Source organism: Kryptolebias marmoratus, linkage group LG13 (genome assembly GCF_001649575.2).
Source record: "Kryptolebias marmoratus isolate JLee-2015 linkage group LG13, ASM164957v2, whole genome shotgun sequence".
Taxonomy (NCBI): Eukaryota; Metazoa; Chordata; class Actinopteri; order Cyprinodontiformes; family Rivulidae; genus Kryptolebias; species Kryptolebias marmoratus.
This window is the reverse complement of record NC_051442.1, coordinates 7,571,914-7,597,958: the sequence shown is the minus strand read 5'-3', so window position 1 is coordinate 7,597,958 and position 26,045 is coordinate 7,571,914. Positions and strand designations below refer to the sequence as shown.

At 39.6% G+C, this 26,045-nt stretch overlaps 1 protein-coding gene across 6 annotated transcripts; it reads left to right on the top strand.

The window, feature by feature from the left end:
- The first annotated feature begins 238 nt into the window (after nucleotides 1–238).
- Nucleotides 239–26,045, top strand: aff4 (AF4/FMR2 family, member 4). Of its 6 annotated transcripts, none has more exons than XM_017421361.3 (21): nucleotides 239–536; nucleotides 11,879–12,008; nucleotides 14,586–15,377; nucleotides 15,707–15,745; nucleotides 15,920–16,006; nucleotides 16,339–16,366; nucleotides 16,495–16,558; nucleotides 16,725–16,814; nucleotides 17,270–17,414; nucleotides 17,572–18,313; nucleotides 18,464–18,597; nucleotides 18,795–18,880; nucleotides 19,313–19,553; nucleotides 20,003–20,091; nucleotides 20,540–20,603; nucleotides 21,355–21,491; nucleotides 21,894–21,965; nucleotides 22,160–22,253; nucleotides 22,388–22,431; nucleotides 22,627–22,850; nucleotides 23,535–26,045. In XM_017421361.3, exons 2-21 carry the CDS (start codon nucleotides 11,883–11,885, stop codon nucleotides 23,660–23,662), a joined length of 3,426 nt encoding a protein of 1,141 aa, XP_017276850.1. In that variant the 5' UTR covers nucleotides 239–536; nucleotides 11,879–11,882; the 3' UTR covers nucleotides 23,663–26,045. The 6 variants fall into 6 exon arrangements, with proteins under 6 accessions (XP_017276850.1, XP_024862791.1, XP_037834968.1 ...); XM_037979040.1 differs by lacking the exon at nucleotides 239–536 and adding an exon at nucleotides 593–867; XM_017421362.3 differs by lacking the exon at nucleotides 239–536 and adding an exon at nucleotides 7,328–7,900.

Sequence of the window (26,045 nt, the reverse complement as noted above, 5' to 3'; positions counted from 1 at the left end):
GGGCCATGGCTCAAGACGAAACAATTACAAGAATGTTTGGCATTCCTGAAACAAGATGGCTGTGCACTTTTATCCAGTACTGTTTAAACTAATTTAAAATTTAAAGGTGGCTTTGCTTTTTTACAATCTGATGTTTATAGTTAAAAAAAGAAGAAAAAACGGAAAGTTAATTTTTTTCTCGGATACTTGTTGAGATGGTGGGTTTGACATATTTCCGACTCCCCGTGAACGCAGCATCCTGTCCTGTCTGTTGTACCTGCTGGCTGCTCAACTTAGCTAGCAGTCTTACCTATCAGCCACTTCTATTTAGGAGTAATGAAATTAAACGAGAGAGAAAATGATTTCCCGTTGTTTCCTGCTCGATGTACAGCTGAGCCGTGAGGGGAACACGAGGGCCGCCTGTTTGGTTTTAGTATTTTAAGTGTTAAAGCGTCTCGGCTGAGTCCATTCTGCGTGTAACTGGAAGTGGAAAAAGACAAAGAGAAAAAAGAGCTTTCCAACAGCTAGAATGGTTCGGGCCTAAAAGGAGACAAGAGGTGAGGATGCTCGATATCGGGGAGGGAAACAAAATGTTACGTGGTGGTTGACTGCACTTGGCGGTTGTGTGACATTTAAAGTGGACGCTAGCTGAGATTTCCGCATAAATAAAAGGTTTCGAAGCTAGCTAGCCTAGCCTCTCCTACCCGTAGCGTTACGGTTAAAGATGCAGGTAGTCCTGACTGAGGGGAGAGCGTATTATTACCCTCATGCTAAGCGTTAGGCTGGACATTCGTGGGGCATTTTGACTTCTGGGCATGGGAAATGTTCTTTATTTCAGCACGACAGCGTCAGATGTCACTTTTGTACGTGGATTCGCTTTTTGTTCCGGTTGGTGCTAAGCTTGTTTTTGTTCCTGTGTGGTTTAGCTAACAGGTCTAATGTTGCTGCTTTCTGCTGTAAACAGTGGCTGACATAACTTAAAATAAAAAGCAACTGTGCGAATTACTACCAAGTTACGAGTTTACCTAGTGTTTGTTAGTTTATTTAGTTGTGGGAAATGTTAACACATCGTTAGTCTGAAATGTACAGTATGTACAACTATGGACACATAAACTCTTGGTGAGTTTAAAACTGGGTAATTCAGATTTCCAAGTAGCTGAGTTGTCTGCTTTACAGTGTGACTAATCCAAAATCCACGAGATCCGTGTAAAACACTGATTTCAGAAGATCCCCCTTACTAATTTCACTAATCAAAGTACTCATGATCATCATTAAAATTAGTTTTTGGTTGGAAAGCAACAATAAAGTGTGCCTTGCTCTGTCAGAGAGACGGGTTGACATTAGTTTTAGGAAGCCATTTTATGTGTCACGGTTGGGGGAAGGGCTGGAAAATGCATCATAAGTCCAGTGTTTCTCTCATTATCAAAGATCCAGGTGAAGATGGGGGGGGATTAGCTGTGGTGCTTCGGGACCAAGACCAGAGCAGGTCTATCTTAATGGAGGGGGGCGAGCCTAAGGTCAAGGGCTTACACAGGATGTCAGCTGTGAACCGGCACCGCTGGCTGAGACAGTTTTGTTTTTGATGTGTTTAAGCCACAAACAAGAGGGTAGGATAGGTTCTGCTGCCCTAATAGACAGATTAGGATGTCGCTTTTTACAGGAAAGTAAATACAGTTTTAAATCTACTTATGAAGGGGTGGGGGGTGTCTGAGATGTGCTGAGTACAACTTGTGTACTACTTTAAAAACTCAATTTAAAGCTGCTTCTGTGAATATGAAAGCTCTGAAAGCAATAACCACGTCTTAAAAATACCGTTTTGTTGCAAGATGTCACGCTCAGAGTGCCTGTTGTGGATGACTCTCAGCTACAACTGTGCCAAATTTTAGCACTGTTTCTGTAAAATTGACTAAATTATAGCAATTTTTGTATGTTCTAAAGTCAAATGGCTGTGGCGGCCATCTTGAATAGGGTTGGCCCCAAAAGGTAATTGGCTGTAGGTGTACATCCAGTGATTAATTTCTGTGTATTTCCTTAAAATTGGCCCAGTGATTCATGAGATATTTTGCTAACAGACAGGCACTTGAACATGTCTGCATTTGCACTTTGGCGTCAGGTGATTAAAACCAGGATCGGGTGTTTTTTTGTTTTGTTTTGTTTTTTCCCCTGAAATAAAATTTAATTTACTGTTCAATAATAAAGTTGTAGCTAATACATGCTGTTTAAAAATCCATCAGCTGTGTTTAACGCTGTGCTGTTTGTAAATAAAGACGTTGATTAGTGAGATGGAGCTGAAACATTTGTCTGCGCGATTGCTGGGTGTAATAGTTTGCGTTAGGGCAACCACTGATTGATTTGTGCTGACGAATGAGACCCAGGCAAATTGCTTTATTGCTCCCAGATGTCACTTATGTCAGATGATTTGAATACAGAGGAAACAAACGACTTGAGTAAGCGGCACATTAGTGATTTTGTAACTGTGCTCCCTATGACGCAGCTTGCTGTGAAAATCCGCTGCACTTCCTGTTCAAGGTTTTGCCTACAGGCCCCAGTTGAACTGTTTCCTCGGCTGTCCGGGCACATGCGCTGTCAAGATTGTTTTGGTGGCTTGTTTACCCATTTCAGACACAGCAGAGAGCGCATGTTTCCTATGGCCTCGTCGCAGCTAATGTACAGTGAGGTCAGTCATTCTACACCGCCTTTCACAGGCTGGATGTTTTGGATGTTTCAGCCAGTTTGAACCCTCCCATAAAAGACTGTTTTTGAAGGCCTCAACATCTTCATCTTTTTTTCCTGATTGAACTGAATTCAAAGACTAGACTAGAAAAGTGTGTGTCTGTGTGAATGCTGAGTGCTGGACGAAAATCACTTAAGAAGCTGAAACTGAGCTGTTCAGCTTAAACCAAAAGGAGCAAAAGGCTAGCTAAGGCTAAAATAAGCACGAGGCTAACTAAAATCTAAAAGGAGCAACAGGCTAGCCAAAGTTAAAAGTAACAACAGCTTAGCTTAAAGCTAATGTAGTGAGTGGGCAGCTGAAAGTTTCTGGTAGCAAAAGGCTAGCTCAAAGCAGAATGCTAGCTAAAAATAAAAGACTAGCTGGAATTTAAAAGTAGCAAAAGGATTAGTTTAATGTACTAAAACCCAAGCTAAAAACCTCAAAAGGCTCATTAAAAGTAGCAAAATGGTAACAAAGTTAAAAAATAGCAAAAGCCTAGCTAAAAGTCTAAACTAGCAGATCAGGAGCTAAAACCGAGTTAAAAGGGAAGGAACTTAGGTGATGTCCATGTATATCTGTGGAAAAAAAGAGATTTCTAAATATAGTTAAAAATTTTGAAAAGTGTAAAAGTTACCACAACTAAAAGTCATGGCGTCTATCTCCTGATTGGCCTGAAGGTTTTAATATACGAATGGCTAAAACAGCACAAAGTATGCAGAAGTAGCTAGATGGCAAAAAAAATAAAAAACCCAACCATCCAGAAAAATAAAAACAGGAAAGCGATGATGTGAAAGCTGATTCAGCAGTCACACATGTCAGAGCGACTGCAGTGTAAAGATGGAGGTGCTTTTCAGTGTCGACGCTCAAAGAGTTAACTGTATCAGTAGCTGAGGTGGGCAATTTTATAATCAAACATTATTTTCAGTTTTTTTTTTTAGAAAAATGAGCTTGTCAGGAGTGAGTTGCTTGAAATGCTCCTCTAGAGTCTGCCACTTTAATTAGCCCAAATCTTATCGGACATCAGCAGCTCTTTTCTTAAACTCCCCGTTCCGCTGCTCACACAGCAGAAAAATTTGCTACTCATTGTGTCCTGACCTCGCACATCTGTTCTGCTTTTGTTCTCTGGGATGAGAGTTAAGCTCTCATGTGGCTACGCAGTCCTGTGAAGGTGAAGCTCATTAAGGCCATTTCATTTTCCATAGCTCTCTGCCGTGAAATACTTCGGTGCCTGTTTTAGAAATATTACAATAACCAGCCTCGGTCGAATGTTAGATGAGTAAGATCTCCCTTTAAACTGGAATGGGATTCGTTGAGAGCCACATTCCTTTTTGAGATGGTTGGTTGTTTTGCATTAAATAGAAACTAGATTAATAGTGAAATAAGTCCAGTAAGAAAAGAGTGAATGGATGAAAGTCGTGCTTGTAAACAGCTTTTGAGTTTCATGTTTCTGTTTTGCAATCTTCATCTAACTGTGGCGTGTAAGAAATACAAACAGCAAGCATCTTATTTGTTTTTTTTTAATACGTCCTGTCAATTTAAGGCTCCTGTAAATAACTATTGTCATATTTATTTTACTTAATCGTGTCCAGCTTAATGGTTTTAATCACTCACATCCACTTTTGCACATTTTATGGAGTCCAGAGGTTTAATTTTAGCTTCTAAACAGTACAGCTACAGTAAGATGTAATTGTAAAACAATTTACAGTTTTGTGGGTTTGACGAAGTTTTTACATTTGTAAATAACCTTAAAATGCCGAAATGTATTGAATCCCTCATTAGATTTATAGTGTTGTTTGATCAGAACATTGTTTGATTATATGTAGCATTGTGTTTGCAGTGTTATTATTTAAGGTCAAGTTTCTGTTGGATAAATGTAGTTTTTAAAAGAAAAAATAACTGACTTTATTAACTAGGTGTATCGTCTCAGGTTAAAAGAAGCTGATTTATAGATAAATATATGCTGGATATAATGTGGATTTGAAATAAGTATGGGTTTCCTTGTGAATATTTTGGAATTATCTGCATTTAATATTGGTACAAAGCTGGTTTTTAAAAGCTCAAGCTAAAACAAATTGATAAGCTTTATAGTACTGGGGCTTTACATTATTTCAGGGCCAAAGAAGTGTTGATTTTTCTGAAATATAAACGCACTTCAGTAGTCGGTAAAAGTGGTCACGCTAAAAATTAAAAGCTTCTTGACGGTTTGGTGTCCATAAAGATGAGGTCGAACGGAGCAAGTCCTTCAACAAGATAATTCAGTGTGTTCATGTGTGTCATGTTTCACTGGCAAAGAAGCAGAGAAAGTATCCTGCACAAAATGTTCTGTGTTGTCTGAGTCGGGGCATAGGCTGATTGAGAGGAGCTCAACACAAACAGAACTCTGCTTGCTTTTATACACACTTTAGTGTCAGTCCAAAAGGTCACAGTGGTGACTACTGAAACTATTTTTTTTTTTATTTAGATATGAATATTTAGTGCGTGACAAGCGTTTCCTTTTCAAAAATTATCTTTAAAATTTGATTGTTTCAAAGTTCTCCTGGAAAATTCCTGTCAGCAAACAGATTTGCTGAGTGTCAGATGGAAGAAGCTCCCAAATCAATTTAATTAATTGCACAACACTCACAGCTTTTTCTTTTTTTTTTAAATTTTGGGTGGATGTTAAAGGTCCCCCTTTTTTTATTCAGGGTGTGAGTGATTTATGAGTTGAGGCATTCCACTTGGTGAGCTTGTTCAATGCTTCAAATCCACCTTTAAAAAAGGATGTAAGCAGTTTTAAAATCACACTAGAAACATGAGCCGAGTTTTCTTAATCATACTTTAATCGGAAGGCATGGAGACATATTAAAAGCTAAACGAGCTATTTTTTTTATTCTGTCCTTCTTCTAAAACGACTATCCAGTTGATTTTCTAGAGATACTAAGGTTTCAGAGTTTCTTGAAGAAAAGATTTGCTGTTGCCAACATAGAAACAGAAAAAAATTTTTTTTAGCTGCTTTCAATTATGGCAAAAGTCCCCAGGAGTCCTGCCCAAACAGCTGCTCGTAGAGGGAGGTTGACATCAGTCGATTGGACGCTCCCTCTGGAATTCCTGCTGTCAGTGAATTTGCGTCAGAAAGGCACCAGAGGTGGTGGCGCCGATCGCCAATCTGAACCCGTGACTTTACACAAGATGCAGCAAAACACTCATGACGGATGAGTCTTTTGCAAATATACATGCGTAACCTACAAAACATGCAAAACATTTGGGTTTTGATATCTGAACTCCTTTCAGGCGTGACAAAAATAAATGTTATTAGCTTCATCAGTGTGCCAACACGACAGAAACCAGTCGTTTTGATATTTGTCACATTTTAATCCTTGCTCCTTCTAGGTTCAGTCGAAGGATATCTGCCATTTGTGCTAAAGTGAACGATACATTGAGTTTTTTTCCATCGTAAAGAATTCTCACAAAAGTAAAAATGTCCCTACTGTAATAAAAGGAGTAGTTTTCAGCCTGAGTAAAACTTGTCTTTCACCTGGTGGCAAAAAGCATTTTTAGCTGTTTTTTTTATTTTTTTATTATTGGTACTTTTTATTTGCATTCAGAAGATGTGGGTGTAAATAGCTTCCAATGATGTACACTATAAGTGATGTACAGGTCCACTGATCTGGACTGCATCTTTTTCAGGAAGGACATTAAGGTAATGTATTTCCTCATTAAAAGTTCTAGCTGCCATTTCTTCAAAACTAAGTCATTTGGGTACAACGTTCTCATTCATTCATTCATCGACAGGATCTGCGGGATTCCCCTTTAAAGTAGTGACAAACTGTGATCGTGTTCTCAAGTGTACTTGAGTATGAACCTCGACACAGTTATACAACCTCTCTTAATATAACGTAAACAATGCTTTATTCCATTTTTTGTATTTTTTGCCTTTTTAACCGAACAACCTGGTTTATATTTAATTAAAAAACTGAAAATAAATTGCAAAAAGGAAGTGATTAGGAGCTGTTGTAAACAGTCAAATATCAAAATTCATAATTTAACGCCTGACTTTAAGTGCCCTTTCACAAGGAGCCAATCTTTGGATTAACCTCTGACATAAGAAATCTGTAGAAATATGCTCAAACTGAAGATGTGATACCGTCCATCTTCGTAGTAGATGAATTCTCCTGCGACATGTGGTGATGCCACATTTGCCGGTATGTGTCATCATCTTGCGTAGCTGATGAAAATGTGTCATGTTTGTTACGAGCAGCAGGCCGGGGAACCTGTGCACTGTTCCTTTAACAGGCTTCACTGGTGCTCTGCTTTGTGCTCGGGGCATAGTGGGGGGAGGGAGGGACGTTGTTGATGAGAAGACGAGCTCTGATTGGGGGGGAAGTCTGTGACGTCAGGTAAAGGAGAGGGCCTGTGGTGTAAAATAACATGTCCTTATATGGGAGGAGGTGGACCGTGCCATCGCAGAGAGAGGGGAGATTTGTTCCCCTCTCAGGGATCCTGTTTGCTCTCTTTTTTTATTTATTTAATCCCTAATTGACCTGTAAAGCAACCTTAGGATCAATCTAATTTAGTTCTTTGATGTTATTTATTTAACTTGAACCTTATTGTATGTTTAATATTTGTTACTTTACTTTCTGTAGCCTTTATTTAACTTTAAGGTGCAATTTACTCCACAATAATCTCTAATTTATTGGTGTAACTAGTCATGTTTAGGGTAAAGAGATACAGATTTATAATTGTGTTTATGCCTGATGATTCCTTATAATATACCAAAGAGTAATGTGTTTTTAAAAGTTTAATATTAAGAATCTCTCCTTTCTCGCTGACTTTCTCTGTTCTGGTCACTCTTCACATTTCCTCTCTTTGGTTCACCTACATTTTCACCCCCCATCGTCTTTTGGGTCGCTTGTTCTCTGTCACGCTTTAACCTCTAGAAGAACAAAAACAGAAACAAAAGCTGCGTCTGCCTCTAGACTTTACTTAGCATGTGACTCACCCCTGCCGTTGCCCAACTTGGTATCTCCCGAGAACAAGCAGTCACCTCCCCTCCCTAAGTCAGATTTGTCTCCACTCCAAGGAAATGCACTGAGTCGAGTAAAGAAACTGTAGTTGCACTATTCCAGCTGGACACTTGTACATACATTTAGTACAAAAAGGGACTAGGTTGTCTTCACAGGAGGAAGTTGGTGGACAAGTTCAGGCTAACAGGCCATGACAAGAATACTTGTGAGTCCTTGGAAGATCTTTTGAACCCTCCTCCTTCCAATGTTTCAGTGGTTGGGGCCATGGCCTCTCAGTCAGGGTAAGAAATGTTCAACTAGTTGGATGTTTTACTTCATATCTTAGCTATACAGAAAATGTAGTGTTTTAGTCATAACATACATCAAGTAAAACTTTTGCCTTTCATCTATTTTTAGATGACATTTCAGAATGGCTACGTTACAAAGGCCCCCTCTTGTATTCATAATAATCAGATAAGCATCAGCTCCTAGTTACTTCTATTTCACACAAGTTGTGGTCGTCATGTTGTAAGTTAGAAAGAGACACGCGACCTGATTAATTTAGATAGAACTGAACTGTTTTCTCAACTCTGAAGACTTTGACCTTTTTCTGTTCAGCACGCTGTTGAATCACCACAATACTTTACACGCTAATAATAATAATAATCTTGTTTTAAACTTGCGTGAGAAGAGATTTGCAAGCTTTTTATGTATGTTTGTTAGAAAGTAGAAGTTCTGCCTTGTTGTTTTGTCATTAGATATGCATAGGAGGACTTGTGCCTTGCATGTAGGCTTGGCCAAATTTCAAGTCAAAGCTCACCTGATCTGACTGTCTAACTTGAAACAAAAGTTATGGAACAGAAATTCCCATTTGCTTGGTCTAGGTATCTACAAACAAATCTTACATTATTAGAAAGGTCTTTGTGTGGGTTTATCTGAAGAGTACATGTAAATATTGGCTGAACTTGTACAGTTTAGGCTACTACATTCTAAAAAATAAACACTTTTTTTTTATCTGGAAAGTTACAACCATACACCTAACTTGAAAAATTAAAGCTTACATTTTAAAGTAAGTTTAAGATATTCATGACTAAGACTGGCAAGACCCCTTTCATCTTATGATAGTAGTGATATAATAGTGTACAAACATTCTTTAAATTTAATAGGATTAATATGTTTAATGGCAATTTATAAGCATAAAAGAACAGATTGAAATCAGAAAGCGACTCTGTTGTGATCATGTCACCAGCTTTCTTGTTCTCTTTAGTTTGAATATATATGAAGCACTTTGTTTATTCAAACCAAAAGTGTACTTTGTTGTGTTTTTTCTCTTCAAACAAAGGTCAGAGTAAGCTTGCATAATATACTCCCTTTCCCAGTTGAACTTACTCCCTTTTTTTCCCACACTTCAGCTGCCGGTCTGATTATCGAAAAGTACAAAAGCAGACTCCTGGTTCTCAGTTGCAAACATTATTGGCCATCGCATTTCTGCTCGAGCTGGCTGAAACCAGCGGCAGACAGTTGAGTTTTGCATGCAGTAGTTTCCTCTCGAGCTGTGCCACAGTGTGACAGAGTTTCACCCCCGACTCAAACCATAAGAATCAACAGATCAGGTCAGTTTGTGGACGAAATGGATGCAAGCGACGTTTACAAAGGATCCTGCTGCCGGGTTGTTTGATTAAAGTTGTGCTAACAGTGGGTCATTCAGACAAGCACCCCCACTCCCAACCAACATCAACAGGCCTTTTTACATTTCAATGTACTACCATTATGGCATAATAACGACAGTATTGGCGCATTGTTTAATTTCACTGCTTGTCTGACCAGTAAAAACGTATTGTCTTATTTAGAGTGCTTTTGCTTTAACCACACACAACATTTATAACATGAAAGACCCTCAAATGAAAGCTTGTGCTTGTCAGCTGTGTGGTAAAGTAGACAGAATGACTATCATTAGGCAGAGTTTACTGAAATGTGGTTTTAGTAAATCATCTCCACTGTTAGTTGTCACAGACACAAGATGTCTGCACAAGGTAGTCAGTAGTCAGCTCAGCTGTAGTAAGTTTGTTATTATGAAAAGTGTTTTGTAGGGCATTTGGTTTTGGTATGGTCTTACTTTTTAGCTGTGCTGTACATTAAAATGATGATTTTTTTACTTCACTGACCAAACTGTTAATAACAACTTCCACTTACTTGGCATTAGAAATAAAACATATCTGTTTTTGTGGGTCAGTTTCGCTGAGTATCTACTGGTTATCGCTCTTCACCGAAGGCAAGAGGCATTAATGTTTTTTTTTTTCCTGTGGGTATGTGTTCATCTGTAGGATTAACTAAATATCTCATGAACCAGTTAACAGATTTTAATGAAACTCAGAAAGTAATCACCGGATGTACATCTACGACTGATCACCTTTTGGACTCACCCGAGTTTGAGATGGTCACCACAGATGATCGACATTACCACATAAAAACGATTTGAACTCAGTCGGTTTTACAGATATTGAGCTGGGCGTAGCTGAGTCATCCTCATCACATTCTTTGAGCGCAGTCACATCTTGCAAGTTCTGACAATATCTCATGAGACTGTGCATAACGTCATTTATGAGGTTCGATCAAAACTGCTACAACTCTGTTGCTTCTCAGCTTAGGGTGATCTTAGTTGAAATCTCCGGCACAAAAGGCGGTGGGCAATACGCATTCCTTCAAGGACTGCTTGGCTTTTAATTATGGCTTTGGTGACTTTTAAGCTTTGAGGAAGTGTATTCTAGCTGTGTGTAAATCACGTTCTTTGACACAGGTATTGACTCATATCTGGTCGGCATGGATGATTTGAAACAGCCAGAAGTGTTTTTTTGGGAAATAACACTTTAGACTCATGGATGAGTTTTACAAACAAGTAGTCAGAAGTTATAAAAAACTTAGCATTTTGTAAATACTGGTAAGATTGTTGTCTCCATCTACAGCGAGCTTTCTTGCCCTGATAAATGACTTTAAGATCAGCTTGTTACAATAAACTCTTTGTTTTAAATCTGCATTTCTGTTCGTCTGCCTTTCCCATCTTTGGCACGACTTCCCTGTGTCTAATCTTTTCACTTTGTGGTCACTGTAATCGTTTTAGTTACACTTTTGTAAAGATCAAAAACCTCCAGTTTGTCATGTGTAATTGCGGAGAAAATCTGAAAGTTCCTGCACAATCTCTCTTCACCAAAGTCCTTGAAATCATTGTTGTCATGGTTAGAGGTAAAAGTTGAGCATTTTAACACGGTAGGTGACATGCCTAAGTGAGAAAAAGTGCTGTTTTGAAAACGGTGCTTTCTGAAGGCTTTTTGGTTCCATGGAAGGGCTAGCTGCGAATGTTTTGTCTAATCTCCGTGTGTTTTAGTGAAATTCAGGACAGCTCTTTATGCAGCTTTTTAATGAATTAAAGGTGCCTTTTTTTGTAATCGAAAACTGATTCACAAAGTTTTATAACATGTTATGGTTGGTTTAAACACATTCACTTAGGGGGACATTGCCCTAAAATGACTTTTTTTTTCTGCTGTTGTGTTTGCATTGCAGATAATGCTCAGATGGAAAATAATAATAAGGGCATGACCTGTTATGAGGTGGTGATGAGTAGCTGAACAGATCTTTTTGGTTTGTTTTGTCTTTTTTGTCCAGAACCTCAAAAAAATTCACATTCTAGCATGTAAACAATAGACCACCCTCACTTCTAACTGATTCCTAGATTTTTATTTTAGTAAAATTGCCTCTTAGTGTTTTCCATATTAATTATTCTTGTTGCTTTTAGTCGTGGTGGACAGTTACATTGAAAATGTGTAGAAGAGGATTATTAGAAGTAGAAGGAAGCGACTGTATTGTGTCTGGACAAGCCTAAGCTTATTAGAGGCTACTTTCCCCACAGGTCATCTCTGTGATTATCTCTGTTTATGATGTGGAGGCTTTCTTTTTGCAGTATACCAAAAAGAAAAGTTTACAAAAATCAAGTGCTGAACGCGGCAACCAATATATGATAAGAGTCTAACGCTTATCTTCCTGTAGCTGAAAGATTTTTGGATAAACTTCTGCAGAATTGTATTCTTCTAGGCCCGGGGTTTACATCATAAATGTGGTACTTAAATAATGCGGCCTTGTCTTGATATACACACAGTCTGCTTATTGCTTTTTGGTTTGTTTGTTTTTGTTTTGTTTTTTTCTTTTTAAGCAACATGAACCGTGAGGACCGGAATGTGCTCCGAATGAAAGAAAGAGAAAGGAGAAATCAAGAAATCCAGCAGGGAGGAGGAGAGGCCTTTCCAGCGAATTCCCCTCTCTTCCCTGAACCCTATAAAGTTGTAAGTTTGTTTAAAGTCTAAGTCACAGTTTGGCATGTAATCGATCTGTTCGGAGGTATTCACAGCGCTGACAGGAAGTGAAAGCTGCCTCGTCAGAACGCTTCATAGATGTGCAGCGTTGTTCATGCTCTTGTTTACTGTTATGAAAGATAAAAACGTCAAGATAGGATGTTTTGTTTCAACATGTTGGAAAGTTTACTGACTGTGATGTTTTATCTTGTTTTGATCAGGATGATCTCACAAATTTTAAAAGGGCAACTTACAAAACATGTGGTTGTGTTAATCATAATCAGATATTAAACGAAATGCTCGATACTGATGTGTGGTTTGAAACATAATATTGACCAGTTTTCTCGTAATCCGTAATTGGCTAACTTCACAACATCCAAAACAGTCTGCTGACGATTCCAGTTCTTGATTTGCTGTTTGGTCGCACAGCTGTTAATAGTAAACAAACAAGACGGAGTGTCGTTGCTGCACTTCCTCCTGCGTCTTCCGCTTGTGCTCGCAGACGCAGATATAGGCCAGCCAGCTCCTGCCAGCCAATACAATTGTAAAGAGGATTTCGGTTCTCCGAACTGGTCTAATCTTTGCCACTATCCATATTTGAGCAGATGTAAGTGGCTCCTCTCCTTAGCTAGGCCTAGCCGTCAAAGAGGCAGTGAGGAATGTGTCCTGACAGGTTGGGAATAGAAAAAGCCACTAAAGGTGAGTGATGAGTGTGTGTGTGTGTACGTGCGTGCGTGTATTTGGACAATAACAAAGGGAAAGATAAAAGCTGACATTAAAGACAGACATGTCCTTGACCTTTACCGATGAAAGAGACATTTGCAGGAAAAAAAATTTACTCTTTTGTTTTTTATTTCTTAGAAACGTGTTTCTGTGTTCATGGCATACAATGTGCGTATTGTACTTAGAAAAAGCAAACTGTTAAAGTCACAAGTTTTCCGTACGTACCTTTTAACTCTTCCCTACTGCTTGTGTGAGTCTTATGTAAGCTTTATTTTGACTCTCTGACTGTCATGCTCCACTGAGTGGAAGTTTACAGTGTTCTGCATTGAAGACCATGCGTGCACGCAGCTGCAGCTGTGGCCTCTCAAATGTAGACCAACGCAGCAGTAACATGTTTATGGTGCAAAGTTAACTTGCTTATTCATCTACTCAGAATGAAGAGCGTCACAAATGTGCTACGTTGTTTTTGTTAGAAGTATTATTTCTATTAAAATAATGTAATTGAATATTTGACCACAAATACAAATTGAGTGAAGAATAACTAACATGAAGGAGACCCTCTGAAACAAAATGCACTTAGATCTAAGGAGATGGAGGGAAGAGTGATTTGGACCGTTATGTTTTCGTGTAGGCTGCGTCTGAAACACAAAGATCAAGTAAATAAACTCACATTTGGGTAGATAATTATGACTAAGTAGTTTATTCTTTGCAATTTCCTGTTACACAAGTGTAATGTTGGAAGAAATTTTGTAAAAGCTAGCAGAGAATTACTGTTGCCAAACTAAAACAAGTCAAGTACTCATGTTTAGGTTTTACAGAGGTTAGTTTCTGCATTAAACACACACACACACACACACACACACACACACACACACACACACATACACACACACAGTCATTTCAGAAATGTTTTTAATACACTATTATTTTTAACTTTGTTGTTTGTTATAAAATGAGCACAACATTATACTCTGTCTCTAAACTGTGCATACAATATTTATTTTTAATATGCCTTTATTCTGCAAACAAAGATTTGTAGTTTGTCTCCTTAAACACATACTTAGCTAAACAAACTGCTGTTTACAGTGTTTCTAGTTGAAACATTTCCATCATCACTTTGCTTAGAATTACTATTTGTATCCCTTTTAGTGCAAAAACTTGAATGAAGATCTTGTAAAACATCGAGTGCTTCTGTTCCATTTGGGTGAGATGTGCTCAAATAAAGCATGTCATTTATGCTCGCGCTACAAAAACTGAAACCAGCAAGCTAGAAGAGAAATGAGTGATTTTACTCTCCACTAGCTGCGCAGATGAGAGCCGGGCCGCGCTAGCAGGAGGTGGTGGAGTGCACGTTATGACCAAGTCACTTACATTTCCTGCTGCAGATAACTGCCTGTGTTTCCACACCCTCAGTGTGAATCTGTCAAACAAAACAGAGGTGTCAAGCTGCGTGTGAAACTGGAGACTCCAACAGGTCGACTGGCACCTCAGAGTGATTGATTAACCTCTGTGTTGAAACTGTGGGTTGACCCTTAACTGAGTTCAGATGAGTTTGAACTATTCCGGGCTCAGTTTACACAAACTAACTTTGTGAGTTGCTGATGGGGCCTCTCAGTATTTTGTGACATTTTCTTTTCTCTTCTCAGTAAATTATTCTAAATCTGGAATTGGTGGTAAAATACATAATAAAGCTTGTTCTTTTTGGCAAGTTTTTTTCTGATGGGAGCCCAAAAGTTAAAACTTTGTTCTTAATAGTTGTTTTTTTCCCCCCCTCTTTTTCTCTGCTTTTACATTTTGTGAGTTAATTTTACTTTTTTTTTTTTCTCCTGTGGGTTCTCTGTTCAGGTCAGCAAAGAAGATAAACTGTCCAATCGTATCCAGAGCATGCTGGGCAATTACGACGAAATGAAAGAACCAATTGGTGACACACTTCCAAAGCTCGGAGGTAAACCTTCTAACAGCTCGTCTTCCTCTGAAGATAAATCCGGCCCACCTCTGTTTGGTGGGGACCAGCGTGGCGTTGGTAGCGGTGGTGGGAGCCAGAGCAGTAAGTGGACTCCTGTTGGCCCGGCAGCGGTCGGGTCTTCATCCCAATCCCAGAAACGCTCTGGACTCCCCGGCGGACACAGCGGCCAGAGGAGCAACGGCGGCAGTAGCGGCAGCAACAGTAGCCAAAGAGGTGAAGTGCGAGAAAAGAAGTCGAGTAAACACAGCGGAGGATCGGATCACTCGAAGTCGCACACGTCAAGCCCGGCCAAGGGCTCTCTGAGCTCCTCCAGCAGCCACTCGCGGAGCTCCTTGTCCGCAGAGCAGCATCACAGCAAGGAGCGCTACCGTTCCAGATCTCCGAGAGACAGAGAGGCCAACTGGGACTCCCCCTCACGAGTTCACACCTCCTTCCCCAGCGGACAGCACTCGAGTCAGGCCTTCCCTCCTGCTCTCATGACCAAGCCCAGCTCCATGCTGCAGAAGCCCACAGCTTATGTGAGGCCTATGGATGGCCAGGAAACTGCAGAAGCCAAGAGCTCTCAGGCGGAAAGCTACAGCGGACAGTCGCACAGCAGCACCATAGGAGATGTGAAGCCCAACAGCAAGGCTTCGCTAACCAAACTCAAGATCCCCTCGCAGCCCGTAGAGGTAAGCCTTCATCTAAAGGGCTTCAGTCTTCAAGTGTCTTAAATGTCAAGGTTCAAAACAAATCACTATTCAGACAAACAGATTTCAAAACTACACATATATTGTGCGTGTAAATATCAGCAGTATTTTTCATTTAAACACACATTGTGTTTATAGGGTTGACATATTTTTGCAAACCTCAGCAGCTTGTTCTACATGATCTGAATGAACTCTTAGCTCTCATACCTTCAGAATGACACATGGTCCTCAAAATGGAAGCCACCTCTCACTTGTTGTACTGAGATTATGTTTGTGAACATGTCTGCTAAGGGTGTTGTTTCTTTCTGTAGGGCTCCGGTGATCCAAACTGTGTTGATGAAATTCTGAAGGTATGTACATAGTTGTATTTTTTTTCACATACTAGTTCTACTGTCATACAGGCAGTTCACTATGAGTGTAAAGAAAGAAGTGAAGGAGGCGTGTTTCATGTTTGCTCTACATCATAAAGCTAATCTCTACATTTTTCCCCCATTTTCTTTCTTTTTTTTTCTTTTTTAATACAGGAAATGACTCAGTCGTGGCCTCCTCCACTCACAGCCATCCACACTCCCTGCAAAACAGAGCCTTCCAAGTTTCCATTCCCCACCAAGGTCAGCACTAAGCCAGCGGTTTTTAAGTGACTGAAATGATTTTGTTATAAATTAATAAAAGTAAATAACAATATTTTATTTTCATGTGGAGCAAAGCATTCTTGGAAAACATATGCAGCCACCAAACTTTGTTTTTACCTATAAAGAGACTGCCCTTATGACTTATTTGGTTATGTCAGTGAATTCGGTACTGACATAACACATAGATATCAACATGCTTGAAAAATAAAATCCTATCTATCTGTTAATATGCATGACAGATTGTACAGCTGAGGGGGAAAAAATACTAATTTCTAAAAACTAATGGAGTTTTTTTGTGTGTTTTACTTCAGGATACACATGCTTTTCCAAGTGGAAACAGTGAGTATCATAATTCATATTCCATCCTGCATGTAAAAGAATAAATTATTTTTTTTGTTAATCCCTTATTTGTGTTTGCATATACTTGTATATTTATATACGTGCACCTTTTTTTGTCTGTGTCTCAGAGAGAGGCAGCTCATCTAAGAGCTCCAGCAGCCACCAGCCTAAAGACTGCAATGACCCTCCCACGTAAGCGCTTCGTCTTTCCTCTCTTTACGTGTAACGTGCATGTTTGATGGTTTCCTTGCATTGCTTTACATTAAAGTATAACAATCTAACTACATAAAACTGCAGCAGTCATTGCAATTGTACATCAAATAGAAAGATTTAAGTGTGCTTAAATCTTGTATTTCAGTATGCTGAAAGAAGATTTGAACGTAAGCAGCAGTGAAGAGAGTGATGGAGAGCAAGATGCCAAGAATAACTCAAGGAACCCATCAGCAAGGTGAAGTAAAGAGTAAAATGTATTTTTTTTGGTAAAAATGTATTTGATAAAGATGGTTTGTCCTCAAACAGGAGTGGATTTTGACTCAGTCATGGTTTGAAATGTCAGCAGATTTAGTAATCCTCGTTTTGGAGGAACTTGCATTGAAGTGTTGTAAGATCTTTGAAATGAACTCGTGGTATTTTTTGCAGTATTGCTGGCAGACCGTTTTATTTTCTTTCTAACATGAAAAGATATAAAATTATTAAACAGTTTACACTCTTTAAACCTAAAAAAAATACATTATTGAAAGACGAATGTATTGAAAGCTTCAGGCCTACTTGAATACGTTATTGACAGATGTGCTTCTAACTTTCAAAAACGCCTACCGGTAATTGTTTTCAGCAGTTAAAACGCAGTCAGTTGTGCTGTTAGTTTGACTCGAGCGCCGTTTGTCTCTGTCTGTCCAACAACAGCAATAACAGTGAAGCAGCTGAACCATCCAGGGACGACTCCAGCAGCCACAGCGGCTCAGAGAGTAGCTCGGGTTCTGACAGCGAGACTGAAAGCAGCACGACTGACAGTGAAGCCAACGAGCACCCGCCACCCGCTTCGCCTGAAGTAATCCTATATTAATAATTTTGTGCACTGCTGTAACACTACTTTAGGACTGTAACACCCAGTTGTTACAGTTGTGCATTGAAGAATGTGGTGTGTATATTTTTCCCACTAAGACCGTTTCTTAATTGTTTTTTTTTTCTTCTTCTGTACCCTTCAGCAAACGGCCAGCAAGTGGCAGCTGGACAACTGGTTCAAGAAGACCAAACAGTTCTCTCCCGCTTCCCCCATAGACAACAATGTCCCATCAAAGTGTAAAAAAGAGAGCCGAGATAACAGCTCAGGGCGTGGTTATGGAAGCCAGGGAGGGGGGTCAAAAGACTCGGCGGCACCACCCCCGAGCAGGGACTTGCGGGCGCCGCAAAAAGGTGCAGAGGGCGGCCGCGGCCGTCAGAAATCCCCCGCCCAGAGTAACGGCAGCACAAACCCTCGGATCCGAGTGGGTAAAAAGCAGCCTAAAAAGTCGGAGAAGCCCCCTGTGGTGGAAGAACCAAAGGGGGGTCTAAAAGTGGAGAGTGAGCCAGCTCCAGAGATACCTCCCCACCAACCCAAAGCTGCCACTAAAGGTTCCCGCAAGCCAAGCATCAAAAAAGAACCCAAATCCTCACCCAGGCCCTCTGCGGCCTCCGTTACCACCACTACAGACAAACGCAAGACCAAGGCACCCACCAAGACTCCCCAGTCTCGTGAAATTGTCAGTACGGACTCGTCATCATCAGATTCTGAGGGGAATGACAGCATCCCCTCCTCGTCACAAACACCCAAGTACACAGAGAGCATCAGGACCCCCGCGTGTGTGTTTTCTCCTGTGGAGGAGAAGGAGCTGCTGTCGCCTCTCAGTGATCCCGAGGAGCGCTACCCCATCAGGCAGCCTCATCAGCAGCCTTTACTCGTTAAGATAGGTGCGTCGAAACTGCTCATACGTCCTAAAATAACAGCCTAAAAGTCTCATTTTATTATGTGCGCTTGTGTTGTGTTTATGTTGCTGAGGGTTTCTTTATTTTGGGACCAAATGAAACCCTTCCCTTCCCTTTCCTTCCCTTTTCCCATAGATCTCACCTTGCTGTCGAGGATCCCAGGGCGGCCTTACAAGGAGCCTGTAGAGATAAAAGTGGAGAGGGAAGACTCTCAAGACCGAGACAGCAAGGACTTCAGCAAGCAGAGCAAGTCCAAAAGGAAACACAAGGTAGAGTCAGTTTCAGGGTTTCTTTTGTCCTTTTGATTTTACGTTTTTTACCCAGAGTAAAAATCTTTAGCTGTTACAGAAACTGTATTATATATACTTACAAGTTTGTCTTTAGGTAAAATAAATTAAAGCCCCATAACCCACCAGTAAACCAAAGTTTTCCTATATTGTGCACCCCCCCCCCCTTTTATCCTTAGAATGACGAGGAAGGCACAAAGCCAGAGAGTAAGCGGTTCAAGCCAGAAAACAAGTCTCTATCTCATCATAAAAACAGCAGTAAAGAGTGAGTATTTTTAGGATTATTTTTTTTTATTTTTGTCCTTGTGTTTCACCCAACACTGGCCCTCATGGTGCTTTTTGTAGCACTTTATTTTGTTATGGAAAAACACAAGTTTATGCCCCTTTTTTTTTTTTTTTCTTTTTACTATTTGAAAAAATAAACCTATTAACTTTTTACTGTCCTTGGTAAAAATCCCAGCCTACGAGCTGATTGATGTGGCCTTTTTATTACAACTCGGCCTCTTAAAGCTACACCTGTTAACCTTTAGTTTGTCGTCTCTGGTATGCTCTGTGTTGTAAATTTCCTGTAATGTTAATATTTAATCTTTTGAGTGTCAATACTTTTGTTTTTTATCTCAGTAGCTGAAGTAGCTAAACGGGGCCATTTAAATGTTGCAGAGTGAATTTAACACAGTAATGATTCATCTTTAACCAGGTCAAAGCGGCCTTTGGAGAAGAAAGAGGAGCCGGTACCCTCCCCTTCTATGTCAGGTCCTCAACGGACACCTAAGGGAGACCATCCAAGTCGAAAGGGGACAGTCAGCCAGTCCTCCAGCTTGCTGTCAGGTGCAAGCGGAAGCAGAAAAGAGGGGAGTCACGGCACAAAAAGCGGCTCCGCCACCAAACACAGAAAAGGAGACGACAAGGGGCGCAGCACGCGTGATGGGAAGGTTGATGTGAGTAACTACGGTGTAAGGTGTTTTCCGTGTTTGTGAACATCTTTCAAACACTCTGTACCGAGAAGCGTGAGCTCAGTCCTTCCCCTCTCCGTCTGTGCGTCATGTCACCCCGAGGAGCTGAAATGATAATAGAAGTACGGAGAAGAAACAAAAGTTAATGCTTTAAGATGAGAAGAATGGTCAATAACAAGAAGTTTGTGTTGTATTTCACAGCATACATATTTATTTATAGCACTATTATAGTCACAAATCAAAAATTGATGCTCTTTTATAACAAGCAGCTGAATTTACAGGTCTTATACAATTTATAGACCCAGTGCTTGGAGAATAGGATACGCTCTCCTGACTTCATTTTCACCTTTCTTCCATTTTATTATTCACATCAAAACTGGGAGTATTTTTTTTTCCCCCATTAACTTTAACAGTCTCCCTTGCTGTCTCTGCAGGAAAAATTATCAAATAACCAGCTGGCTGTGCCTCCTCTCTCCACGGACGACTCCAAGTCTCAGAGATCCAAGCTGGTTTTTGAGGACAGGTAAGAGGAGCTCTTTCCACTGTGGATAACCCCTCAGCGGGGCTCAAAAAGAGCTGCTGTGGGGCTCTAGTGTTGCCTTTGATGCATGAAGCTGCGGGAGGTTGGGGAGGTCATGAATAGAAGTGGCCGCATGCCAGAAAGATTATGTAAATTTCCATTTTAAAAGACTCTCTGCCAGGACTCTGTGTCCTTTTTCATGCTGTTCTAAAGGGACGACACGGAGCCGCTTAAGTTTTTTTTTGCATCTTTTGTTTCACGTTTCGATTTAACGGTCGAGAAGCTCTTTTAACGAGTTCGGAAAAATGAAAGAGATATAAATAACTGTACATTTCCGTGTACAAACTGAACAGTGTCGGATTGTGTGACGCTTTTGGTAAATGGTTATGCTTTTTACTTTGATTCGGAGAAGGCAGTAAATCGATTTGACCTGCTGATAATTTTGTTTCAGGGTTTACTCAGCTGATCACTACTTACAAGAGGCCAAGAAACTGAAGCACAATGCAGACGCACTGGTAAGTGCAGCTAAGTACGGGTGCAGCTGAGAGCTTTTGATGTAAATTGCTGTGCAAAGTAAAACTACTAAACGAGCTTGACCAAATAAAAGGGATATTTTAAATTGAATTTAATACAACATTTCTGGTGTTTTAACCAGTCTAAACGGCTAATGCTAAGTTCTACGTTATTTTAAAAATGTGGTGGAAATTAGCCAATAATTAGATCCCCTATTCTGAGCTTTTTCTGATTTTTGTCCATGACAAAAAAAATGAAAGTAGAACTATTTTGTTAGATGGCTGTATTTATCTGGACGCCTTTCAGAAATGACTGAAATCTGAGTTATGAACTATTTCTCTGAAGCATGTCGTTCTCATTTAGATTTAAGTAGAATCAAATTGTTGGTGCAGTTGTAGTTTTTACTTTTTTAATACCAAAAATCCTAATAGATGCACAAAGTTACTTTTACCTGAGTTCTTATCAAACAGATCCTCAGTTAACATTAACGTGGCTTCAAGTAATAGCTTTTAGTTCAGGTGCTGTTTCCATCAAGAGTTAGTGTTGCTTTAAATACTTCATAGGAAAGCATAGGTTTATTTAATTTACAGCCAGTTTAGTACAGCCTCTGCCAGTCCCACCATACCAAAATATTGTCATGTGAACAGCATTTAGAGCTGCATTTTAGGAAAGACATGAAGCATTGGAGCAGTATCTGGTCACTAACTTTGAATGCAACAGATTCGTTTTTGTTGATGAAACGTTCTTTTCCAGGTAAACCGTTTTGTGAAGGCAGTTTTCTACCTTGACGCTGTGGTTTCCTTCATCGAGTGCGGCAACGCCCTGGAGAAGAGTGCGCAGGAAGCCAAATCACCCTTCCCAATGTATGCTGAAACGGTGGAGCTCATCAAGTAAGGACAAATTTATGCATCGCTGTCTCAGAATTCAAATTCTAACAGGACTCCACCTTTTTTTACTCAGTAATGAGTGTTGCTTCACGTAGTTCTAAAGGTTTATGTTTGAAAACTTCCAAAAGCAAAAAAATAAATAAAAAAATTCTGCAAACAAATGAGCATACCACATCATTGTAAAACACCTCATCCATATGCAGAACAAGCTGTCAGTGGTTGAGATGGATTCTGGTTAAAGTGAGAACCAGCTTTTTGTGTTTTTGTGGTTCTGCTGCACTGAAGTTGAAGCCCCGTTAGAAGTGTGCAGTCCAAACTTACTGGGGTTGTTACAGAAAGGCAGTTTATGAACTTTTATTAAAATAAAAACACGTAAACTAAACATCGCTCTGCTTCCTCATTAAGATACACTATGAAGTTAAAAAGCTACATGGCCCCGGATGCTACTACGGCGGACAAGAGGCTTGCTGTGCTTTGGTGAGTATGACTGACAGCACGTGATTCATGTGGTGAAAGTGTTGTTTTGTCCTTAACCCACAAAAACACTTGTGTATGGTCGTTTCCGTTTTACACCATTTGTTTTTAAACTGTGTGTAAATAAGCAGCCATCACATATCTGGTCATGGCTGCCTTCTTTTCAGGGATATTAATTGTGCCTTTTTTCCCTCCAGCCTCCGATGCCAGTCTCTCCTCTACCTGCGGCTGTTCAAGCTGAGAAAAGACAGTGCTCTGAAATACTCCAAAACACTCACAGAACACCTGAAGGTGCGTCTGTTTCATAAAACCACTCGTTTCTTGGACACATTTCAAACGCAGTAGGATTCCATGAACGCGGGTATGATCCGCAAACGTGCAACTTCCTGTGGACATAATGTTCTTTCCTTGATTTCGTTTGACAGAATTCTCTGAGTAACACCCAGGCTCCCTCTCCTGGAATGGGAAAGTAAGTCTTGTGCTCATTTGATGTTTGGAGAGTTAAGCTTGAGTGTATAGGAGGCATCATTTTTATGATTTAGATAAAAAAAGCGTTTTAAGACCCAGCTTGTTTTTGCTGCTGTATTATTAGCATTTTGTATACCAAACCAGCACTTTAAGACTAATTTTTCTCTGTTCACTTGTCCCTTGTTTTTATACGCAGTAAGGCAGCCGGTATGCCCTCTCCAGTGTCGCCTAAACTATCACCAGGCACAGCAGGTAGCTACTCATCCGTCAGCAGCAGCAGCAGCAGCAGCGCCAGCTCGTCTGTGACCATACCTCAGCGTATCCACCAGATGGCTGCCAGCTACGTCCAGGTCACCTCCAACTTCCTGTATGCCACCGAGATCTGGGACCAGGCCGAGCAACTGTCCAAGGAGCAGAAAGGTAAGGCCCGTTTGAATCGAGGTTTTATATTTCAGCCATCGCAACCACAACTGGGGGGGTCAGGTGCACCGGTGACGAGCTTCAGATGTTTGCAGCTCAATTTTTTACTTGCTTTTAGCTCCACCTGTCCAAGAAACTCTGTTAAAAAACAAATACTGGTAGAATTCAGGAGTGTATCACTCTTGTGTATCACAATATACTTTAAGGAATGTCTCAACCAGCCGGCTACTGCATTTCTTATTGCAGAAATGTGAGGCAAATGCCACTTAAACTTTGCAGGATTCCATGTATTAAGCAGAACTATGTTCCATTCAAGTCTAGCATTTTTATTTTTAAAACTTCATACTGTCCTGGGGCATATATTGCTGAGCAGTAAAGTACACTGTACACAAATAAAACCTAGAATGGAGGTCAAAAAAGGGCAAAATATTAAATAAATGCGAGTAGAGTTTTCTATTTTAAGAGGCTATATGCATGTTATTATATTGCTAGTATTTTCAAATTGATCAATATTTCCTGGTGAAACGGTTGTTAACTCCTTGAATTTTTTAATTTTTTCTATTTTTTACATTTTAAAATGAAATGCCATTTTGGATGGCTGATTGTTTATTTCCCCCACATTTTACAGATCAAACAGTTATTTACTACCTGGTGACCTCCTTTTGTTTTTGGTCCTTTTGTCAGATTTTTTCCTGGAGTTGGACAAAGTGATGGGTCCTCTGATCTTCAACACCAGCACCATGACAGAACTGGTGCGCTACACTCGGCAGGGTCTTCACTGGCTGCGCCTGGACGCTAATCTAAGCCCCTAGCGAGGACTCATTCCCTGCAAGCTGCTTCCTCACACACACACACACACCCTCAGAGACCTCAGACCTTTTGTTCACCTCTAGTCCTCCAAGTAAGCTTACATGTGGTTAACCTCTCAGACTTCTCTCCAACACTGTGTTCATTTTCTGCACCAGCTTGCCAAAAACTCCGAGCAACTTAGGACATCTCACACCTTTCGGCGGCACCACACAGTGACACGCATCAAAAGCTGCAACGGGAATCAGAAGAGCTTATATTGCCTGGCTTCATATATCGGCATTCTTAGGAAATTTTTGAAGGCCTGGTTTTTACCTTCTTGGCATAAAAGCACTGGGTGCATAATTTATTCTGAGTACACTAAAACTGGGATTTTTTATTTTTAGGCTACTTTGGCTTTTTACCTTTTTATTTGACTTTGTTTCACCAAAGTACCTCCCAGGAACACCAAAGGTGCTTTAAAATGAACATTTCTCTTTATCATTTTTGTGCCTTGTATGTGAGCTACAGGAAAACCGTCACCAATAATATCTGGAACAACTTTATTTTTCTTGCTATAGCCAGACTTGTGATCATTTATAGAATCATTTAACTGCAACAAAGCTTATATATATATATTTAAGTTGTGATTTCAAACCTTTTTAAGGTATCGTAAAACAAAGATGACTTTGTCCACTACAGCTAAAGCTACACTCTTGGTTTATCTCTTCTCAAAGAGGATAAGTTTGAAGGAAGACCAGAAAATTTAGAAAAACATCACAATGGGCTATTGTGCACAGCCGTTTAATATTTGACACAATTATCATAAATTATTCCGTTTATTTTATTCTTCAGAGTTAAAAACTTACTCTTAACCTGCCAAAAATGCCAGTTTTACATAAAAAAGGCTATTCTCACACAAAAATACAGCAGGAACCATTACATATAAACAGTTTATCCTGTCGATGGGGGAAAATTATTTTTAAAGCTTCAAATTTCTGCTCCTCTGAGATGTTTTTACACTTGTAGCTACATTGTTCTTGCAATTTCCTCAAGCAGGAGTCACTTCCTCAGTGTTATTCCCCCCCTTTTTTTAATCCCTTTGTTTGTCAGGAGTGTATTTTTCTTAGGAAACTGCAGGGATTGTCTTAAGTATTGAAGATTGAGCCCACATAGACAGCGCAGTTATTTATTTTGTAGTTCATATAAATCGGGGCCCCAAGTTTCCACCCATTCGGCGCAAATTTATCCGAACACGTTTCTTCAGAAAAAGCAACTCATCAGCAGAGATTAGCAATGTTGCATTTGTACAACAGAGTTTTAAATCTATGACTGTATATCTCAAAGAAAAAAAAGTATAATGACCAATATAGATTATATTTATATACCAAGCAGTTTCTTTTTTTAAATTTTTTTTTATTGTCTTCTAGTCGATGCAAAATGTAGGATTGCAACAGGGGTTATAAGAACAAGTTTTCACACTGTGATGAACTTTTTAAAGCTGAAATGATTAAAGAAAGTTGGTGTTACAGCAGGCAGAATTAGCATTGCTTTCCCAGCTTTGTTAACCTGAAGTTATTGATGAAATCAAGCAAATTACATTGTTGGTTATTTAAGTTTTTCCTTTTTTGGTTGTTTTTTTTTTTTTCGACAACTTCCTACCAAAACTGGCTGGAAATACTAACTCTGGGCCAAAACATATTTGTGCTAAAATTACAGCTTTTTTTTTTATCTGGACAAGAAAGTGCAACAAATTTTAAATATGTTTTTATTCTTAATTATTATTTTAACTTTCTAGTTCTTGTTTTACTTCAATGCAAATTGTTGTTTTGGCCCAGCTTTTATATATATATATTTTTTTTTTTCTTGTGTCTCTTGTTTTTTTATTCCTTCACTGGCTCCCTGGTCTTTACTGCAAGAAGGGGGAGATGCTGTTATTTTCTCTTACACTTGAATAAGAGAAAGTCAGAGGAGGTCTTATTTTAAACTATGCAGGATTTTTTTTAGAAAAAATAAAACAAAACAAAACAAAAAAATCTGTTTTGTGAGGGGGGAAAAATATATAATTTTAGGAAGCTTGGGACTTTTTTTTCTTCCTCCTTTTGTTTTATTTTGTTTTGCCTCAGTGAGAAACCTGTTTAACTCAAGTTGCCAATGCCTTTAGCTTTTGCAATTTTGTGTACTGATGTATTATATATGTATATAGAATTTTTTTTTTTTAATTACCAAACACAAATGGCTTTTAGCCCCTTTGTACTTTAAAGCTGGAGGCAACTTTTCTCATAGAAATTTCTCTGTGGGTTTTGCCAACCCAGTCACTGTCTTCATACATGGGTACACTTTGTAATTCGAGGTCGGCGCCTTGTGTTCCATACACTATCTTCTAATCATATATATATATATATATAT

Bases quoted from the DNA above. Each gene is read 5' to 3' on its own strand.
- aff4 (XM_017421360.3), top strand. The intron at 18,598-18,794 runs GTAGAGTCAGTT...TTTTATCCTTAG, and splicing joins AGTCCAAAAGGAAACACAAG to AATGACGAGGAAGGCACAAA. The intron at 22,432-22,626 runs GTAAGTCTTGTG...TTTTATACGCAG, and splicing joins CCCTCTCCTGGAATGGGAAA to TAAGGCAGCCGGTATGCCCT.